General features: G+C 35.8%; 1 protein-coding gene across 1 annotated transcript; it reads right to left on the bottom strand.

The window, feature by feature from the left end:
* Window positions 1-219: 219 nt before the first annotated feature.
* Window positions 220-2,749, bottom strand: LOC125779167 (uncharacterized). Its single transcript, XM_049459807.1, has one exon. It carries the CDS (start codon window positions 2,200-2,202, stop codon window positions 1,429-1,431), a length of 774 nt encoding a protein of 257 aa, XP_049315764.1. The 5' UTR covers window positions 2,203-2,749; the 3' UTR covers window positions 220-1,428.
* Window positions 2,750-7,975: the final 5,226 nt, after the last annotated feature.

Below are 7,975 nucleotides of genomic sequence, written 5' to 3'. Positions count from 1 at the left end.
TATGTGATGTTAGAGAAACTTTCGGCTCAAATATCATGGGCTGTTCGTATAACTTTATTAGTACAGGAGAATGATCAGATGACAAGTCTGTACATGTATCAGCTGTCATAAGAGATCTATCTATATTTTTGACTACAGCAAAATCTATTAAGTCTGGTATTTTTCTTCTATCACTGGGCCAGTATGTCGGCTTACCAGGAGATATTATATCCAGCTTATTATGCTTATTCATAATAGTGTAGTACAACTGTCGTCCTTTCGGATTAATTAGCCGTGAGCCCCAATACGTGTGCTTTGCATTGTAATCTCCACCTGCTATAAATCTATGGCCTAGTGATTCAAAAAAGTCTTTGAATTGTATGTCTGTAATTTTAAATCGAGGTGGGCAGTATATGGCCGTCAGATTTAAGTCCCCGCAGCGATTTTTTATAGTTATTGTTGTAGCTTGTAATTGCGCTGTGGCATAAGATTCTGATGTGTGGTGATTTAACCGTTTTCTAACCAACACTGCTGTTCCTCCATGTGCCTTTCCATCTGGGTGGTTTGTAACATAGAGTCTAAATCCCGGTATAAAGAAATTGTTTTTGTTCGTAAGATGAGTTTCGGACAATAGCATTACATCGATACTATTTTCATCCAGAAATCTAATAAGTTCCAATTTATGTTGGTTAACACCGTTAGCATTCCATAAACAAATGTTCAATACACTCATTTTTTACTTAAAAAAGTTTGCAACATTTGGTTTTGAGATTTGATTATCTCTTGAATCATATTTTGCATTGAAGCCATAAATTGTGTCATACATTGGGTAAGGTTTAAAATCATAGTTTCAACGCTTCCATTTGGTTGGTTTTGGGGCAATTGCATTTGTGTAGTATTGCCTTTCACAACGTTTGCATAACTCCCTTGTGTAGCGTTGTCTTTAAGATTTTCTGGTTTCGAGATATGGACGGGGATTTTAATATTTTCATTAGATGGAATATTCATCATTTGATTACGACGTGCTTGGATACCCTGTGACAATTTCGATTTTAAATCTTTGTAAACAGGGCAACCCCTGTAGTTAGCAGTATGATTTCCTCCACAATTGCTGCATCTTTTATTTAAATCCTCTTTTTTAAGAGTACATTTTGAAGTGGGATGTAGATCACCACATACTACACAGACACTTCGTAGAGTGCAATATGCTTTCGTGTGTCCATACTCTTGGCAGTTTGTACATTGTACTGGACCATTTCTCTTGTGTGGTTCCTCAACGGTGATTCTGCGATGGAGAAGATATTTTAAATTGTAAATCGGGTGTATTTCATTTTTCTTTAATTTGTTAGAATCTGGCATCAATTCTATTTTGAACATAGGTTGTGGGACTTTGTTCCTGTTAAAAATATTTACTACTGATTTAATGCTAAAACCACCTTCTTCTAGTGCTTATTTAACGTCGTTAGAGTCTACCGAAGACTCTATACCTTTTATTACAACAACTAGGCCTTTTGAGCTCTTCAGTTGGTAAGAGTAGTAATTCTTGTTATTATCTGATAGGAATTTTACAATATCCATGAAACTTTTTTCAGTGTATGTTTGAATTTTAGTTTCATCTATGTTACCTTTTTTCAAAGGCACAATGTGAAAATTGTTTGTGCCTATTATATTGCTCAATTTGGAAACAAGCGCATTTGAGCTACGCTCACGCAAATAGATTGGAGGGGGTTTGGCATTCACGACCGTGGTGGTACCCTTTGCTTCGTTAGGCTCTTTGCTTAATAAGGCAAATCTGTTGCCATTAAGAATTTCTGGCTTTTTACTGTTTGGTGTGCCTGCTTGAAATTTTTTGGTATTGACCGCTGTTTTAATAGGACTCAATTTCCTTTTTACATTAATATAGCGATCAATACCAGTCTGAACTGATGGCCCTTTTTTGCTTGGTACATTCTCACCTTGCATTTTCTTTTCCTTCGCTGTCCGGGTGCTTGCTGGTACCTGCATAGTGGCTGCTGTCAGTTGATTTGTTGTTGCCCGATTGCTGTTTACTGCTGCTTCTGCTGACTGCGCTTGCTTAGTCTCTCTTTCATCTGATCGCTGCGATGACTCATCATCGCCGTTACGTTTGTTTTTGCCAGGCGTTGTTTTTGTTGGCTCGACAAAGCTAAAGTAGGCATTTAAGGAATGCCTACGGTTTTGCATGTGAGGCTGCGAAGCACTCATTATTGTTTGTTATTTTTTGTTTTGTCTTTTGTTTTTATATATTTGTTTGGTGCACTGTTTATTATTAAAAGTTTGTATGCACTGTTTTTTATTTGTTTGTTTATTTTTATTTAGTATTATTGTTTGTTTACTTTTTGCAAAAAATCAGAATCACGGAGCGAATTCAAAAACACGTCCGTACACTTTAAACATTGATATGAAAAAAATAATTATTATCGTCATCTGTAAAAGTAGAAATGTATAACCGTTTTAAGTTTTGATTTAAAAAAAATGAAATTGGATTTTAGTCGCCTCTTACGACAGGCATCTCTTACCATGGGTATATTCTAGAAAGACCCCTTACCCACTGGGGTAAAAAAAAATCATGTATATATATGTAGGAAAAAAAAATTAAATGTTATTATCTCCATTAAATGCCCTTAGACTGAATGAATCGTCATCATTCTCAATTGGATTTTCTATGTTTGCCAATTTCATTGGTCTTTTTATATTTGCCGGATGGACGTTTTGTAAGGGAAATATTCTGAAATATGGTTGGTCTTTATGCCTTACTCTTTTGTAGTTTTTAATTGGTCCTGTTTGTCTGTTTTCTATATATTCTTCTCTGTTTTGATTTAATTTGGCTATTGTTTTCTGTTTTAATGTATTTATTCTATCTTGTAATATGGATGGACAAATGTTTTCTTTGGCGTCCCTTGGAGAACATTTGATAGTTGAGTGGTACCTATCGTTATAGTTGCATATAACAATTTGTATCCTCATTTCTGTTGAAAGACTAGAATCCTCAATTCCTGTTAGTTTTTCCAACAAGGTTGAGTGCAGTCTCTCAATGTCTGCATTTCCTGTATGGCTATTTGGTTTTGTGTGGTGGACTTCTACATTTTCGTCATTTAAATATTTTATTAATTGTTCTGCTCTAAACTCATTATCCATAATAATTTTTTTAGGTTTACCGAATTTCACAAAATGTTCCATAATTATTGTCTTTTTAGCTCTCCAGTTTCTGTCTGTTATTCTGTAAGCCGCTGCGAATTTTGTTAATTTATCAATTACTGTTACAAATGATTGCTGTTTAAATGAGGTAAGCTTCCACCCACTCTACCCAGGAAAAACTGACCCATCCTAGTACAACACAACTCACCACACTTCTACATCAACCCACTAAACATAAAGGATGATCCGCTGGGCAGGTACAACACATTCATCACCTGCAGGTTGCCCATCAACACATCAACTTTCGCCATACACATTCGTTTACACACTGCGCCGCGTCGACACGTTTCGCCAGCACCTACATTCAACAAGAGATTCGATCTACACAAGCCACACATGGACACTGCGCTTAACATTCGCCGACAAGATATTTGATTCTACGCCCCACATCAATATCTTATGTATAATCGCTCAGCGGTCCGGTCATACCCACCCACTTTATACACTAGTATTTCGAACATAACTTTATACTTTTTATTCGTATTAAATAATCAATAAATTCAAATGATTGTACATTTAAAATGTGTGAGCATCTTTATTTAAAGTGCGAAAGTGGTTAGGATTCTTATCAAATTAAATATGGTCCTTCGAGCCATAGTGACAGGCACTATGGATTTTTAAACAAAATAAAATAAAAGAAAATATAGTGCAGTGTGGTGAAGAAGTGGCGAACAATCAAACAAACAAAATCGTGTTCAAACATAATGTGGTGGCACAATAAACAAAACCAAAATAAACTAAAGGGTGATTTGTTAAGAGCTTGATAACTTTTTAAAAAAAAAAAACGCATAAAATTTGCAAAATCTCATCGGTTCTTTATTTGAAACGTTAGATTGGTTCATGACATTTACTTTTTGAAGATAATTTCATTTAAATGTTGACCGCGGCTGCGTCTTAGGTGGTCCATTCGGAAAGTCCAATTTTGGGCAACTTTTTCGAGCATTTCGGCCGGAATAGCCCGAATTTCTTCGGAAATGTTGTCTTCCAAAGCTGGAATAGTTGCTGGCTTATTTCTGTAGACTTTAGACTTGACGTAGCCCCACAAAAAATAGTCTAAAGGCGTTAAATCGCATGATCTTGGTGGCCAACTTACGGGTCCATTTCTTGAGATGAATTGTTGTCCGAAGTTTTCCCTCAAAATGGCCATAGAATCGCGAGCTGTGTGGCATGTAGCGCCATCTTGTTGAAACCACATGTCAACCAAGTTCAGTTCTTCCATTTTTGGCAACAAAAAGTTTGTTAGCATCGAACGATAGCGATCGCCATTCACCGTAACGTTGCGTCCAACAGCATCTTTGAAAAAATACGGTCCAATGATTCCACCAGCGTACAAACCACACCAAACAGTGCATTTTTCGGGATGCATGGGCAGTTCTTGAACGGCTTCTGGTTGCTCTTCACCCCAAATGCGGCAATTTTGCTTATTTACGTAGCCATTCAACCAGAAATGAGCCTCATCGCTGAACAAAACACGCGCGCGAAACACATTTCGAACCGAACACTGATTTTGGTAATAAAATTCAATGATTTGCAAGCGTTGCTCGTTAGTAAGTCTATTCATGATGAAATGTCAAAGCATACTGAGCATCTTTCTCTTTGACACCATGTCTGAAATCCCACGTGATCTGTCAAATACTAATGCATGAAAATCCTAACCTCAAAAAAATCACCCGTTACATACCTAAGAGCAGTGACCTAAGCAAAAAAAAAAAACAATTTCGGTGACAAAGTGAAGTGATGCAAAGTGCAGAAACGAACAAAAACAAAAAATAAACATTACAAAACCAAAACTGATGTGAAGAAACAAAGTTATAAAAACAAAACATACAAAACTGTACAAATACAAAAAAACCATAAGTCGGGCGCGAAAAGTAAAAGCGCCTAAACAATAAAATACACACAAAAACACAATAATCGGGCGCGAAAAAAGCTATATAATATTAAACAACAAAAATAGAAGCTGCCTGGAAGTGCCTGCAAACCTAAAGGAGAGAAGGATTGGAGAAAGGAAGAGGAAAAAACGCAGACAGCATTAAAGGAATATATGCACATACGTATATACACCTACAAAACCCTTGAAGAAACCAAGTGAGCGTATTTAGTCCATTTTTCATATATAGTAATGTTCACATACATATGTATTAACAAGTAAGGAAGGGCTAAGTTCGGGTGTCACCGAACATTTTATACTCTCGCACGATAAAGTGATAATCGAGATTTCATTATCCGTCATTTACATATTTTTTTTATTTTGCTGTAAAATTAATTAGAATTAAATTCTGAGAGATTTACCGATATTTTCGGTGAAAAATTAGGTTAGGTTAGGTTGGGCACTGAGTTCTTCGTGTTCGATATCAGGGACCTTGAAAAGTTATAGTCCGATCACAACAATTTTTCCACAAGGGATACCTCAGCTCACATACCGTATTTGAGGAAAGTTTTATTCCGCTATGATCATTGGTTTCTAATGTATATATTATACAGAGAAGGTATCAGATGGAATTCAAAATAGCGTTATATTATAAGAAGGCGTGGTTGAGAACAGATTTCGCCCATATTTAGTATATGTCATCAGGGTGTTAAAAGAATATTATATACCGAATTTCATTGAAATCGGTCGAGTAGTTCCTGAGTTATGGTTTTTGGTCCATAAGTGGGCGACGCCATGCCCATTTCTAATTTTTAAAAAAAGCCTGGGTGCAGCTTCCTTCTGCCATTTTTTCCGTAATATTTTGTGTTTCTGACGTTTTTTGTTAGTCGGTTAACGCACTTTTAGTGATTTTCAACATAACCTTTGTATGGGAGGTGGGCGTGGTTATTATCCGATTTCTTCCATTTTTGAACTGTATATGGAAATGCCTGAAAGAAACAGCTCTATAGAGTTTGGTTGACATAGCTATAGTAGTTTCTGAGATATGTACAAAAAACATAGTAGGGGGCGGGGCCACGCCCACTTTTCCAAAAAATTTACTTCCAAATATGCTCCTCCCTAATGTGATCCTTTGTGCCAAATTTCATTTTAATATCTTCATTTATGGCTTAGTTATGACACTTTATAGGTTTTCGGTTTCCGCCATTTTGTGGGCGTGGCAGTGGACCGATTTTGCCCATCTTCGAACTTGACCTTCTTATGGAGCCAAGAAATACGTGTACCAAGTTTCATCATGATATATCAATTTTTACTCAAGTTACAGCTTGCACAGACGGACGGACAGACGGACGGACGGACAGACAGACATCCGGATTTCACCTCTACTCGTCACCCTGATCACTTTGGTATATATAACCCTATATCTGACTCTTTTAGTTTTAGGACTTACAAACAACCGTTATGTGAACAAAACTATAATACTCTCTTTAGCAACTTTGTTGCGAGAGTATAAAAAGAAAATACGGATAAAAGTTTGGTATAATACATACATACATATGTATATCTAAATATTTAAAAAACTTAAATAAAATAATCATCAGGTTCTTGTCGCGTATGCATGCATATATAACTACTTATAGCATATATTCGTTACATATTATATGATTGCTGGGCGCAAAATATATATTTGTATATTTACATACATATATCTCTGGTGCATACATATTGGACGGCGGTCCTAATAGATGCCATGGAAAAGTGCATATGAACACAAGTATATGTACATATAAAAAAAAAATAAACTCTTTTTAATACCGTGTTCAGTCCTCTCTCTCAAAAATAAATATTATAACATTTATTTACAAATATACGGCAAAGAATCTGCCTGTGACACTAAAAAAAGTCTCAAAATATTACATATTGACACATAAATACATATAAACAGATTTACATTTTTCAATTCCGTCTCCGCGCTCTCTTCTTAGAGCGAACATACATATATAAATATATTTGTACGTATAATCATACTGCAAAATCTGCCTGTGACGCAAAACAAAATCTCCAAAAAAAAAAAACCAAAAGTTCAAAGTCCACATTTGCAATTATCCAGCAATACCTCTTGTTCTTTGGCAAACAAAAACAAGCAGGATTGTGGACAAAAAGCTAATTGATCTCTCTAACGAGCTCTCAATTGCTTAAGAACAGAAGCATAATCATAAGCACAAACAATTCGTGCATACTTAGGTACAAAGCATATTGATCTCTGCGACGAGCTCTCAATTGCACAAAAACAAGTACATACAAGCCAATTATTAGGGTGTACCTAAAAATAAATAATTCGGACATCAAACATTTTAATTAATAAAAAGCGCGGTTTTGAATACCATTTAACAATTCAAATATATTTTCGAAATAAAATATAACTAAATAATATTATTTTGCAAAAATGGTTCATAACGACAGAAATCAAAATACACCTGTAGGAGCTACACGCTCAAAACAGGTTGTTAAATTCATTTCACAAAGTGACTGTTTATTAAGATACTGCACTAGATTTGCCTCTTTGCCGATTATTGAAAACTCTGAATCGTTATTAGAAATCAAAATTCAAAATCTTGAAAACTTTTGGACTCGGCTCCAAGTGGCTCATGACGCCATTCTAGATTCTAACGATTCAGATACACATAATTTTAAATCATCGGCTTACGATATTTACGAAAACTGCTTGGACCAATATGAAGAAACGAAAGCTACGATCTCCGATCAATTAAAGCTCATAAAAGCAATCGCACCTACTCCCCACAGTAGAGTAGAGCTGCCACAAGAATACAGTCAGAAGGCAAGTTCAGGTATCCAACTCGAGTTGCCCGCTTGTGACACAGAAACTTTTTACGGAGGTTATGAAGAATA

This window comes from Bactrocera dorsalis, chromosome 6 (genome assembly GCF_023373825.1).
Source record: "Bactrocera dorsalis isolate Fly_Bdor chromosome 6, ASM2337382v1, whole genome shotgun sequence".
Lineage (NCBI taxonomy): Eukaryota > Metazoa > Arthropoda > Insecta > Diptera > Tephritidae > Bactrocera > Bactrocera dorsalis.
This window is presented reverse-complemented; position numbering and strand designations above follow the sequence as displayed.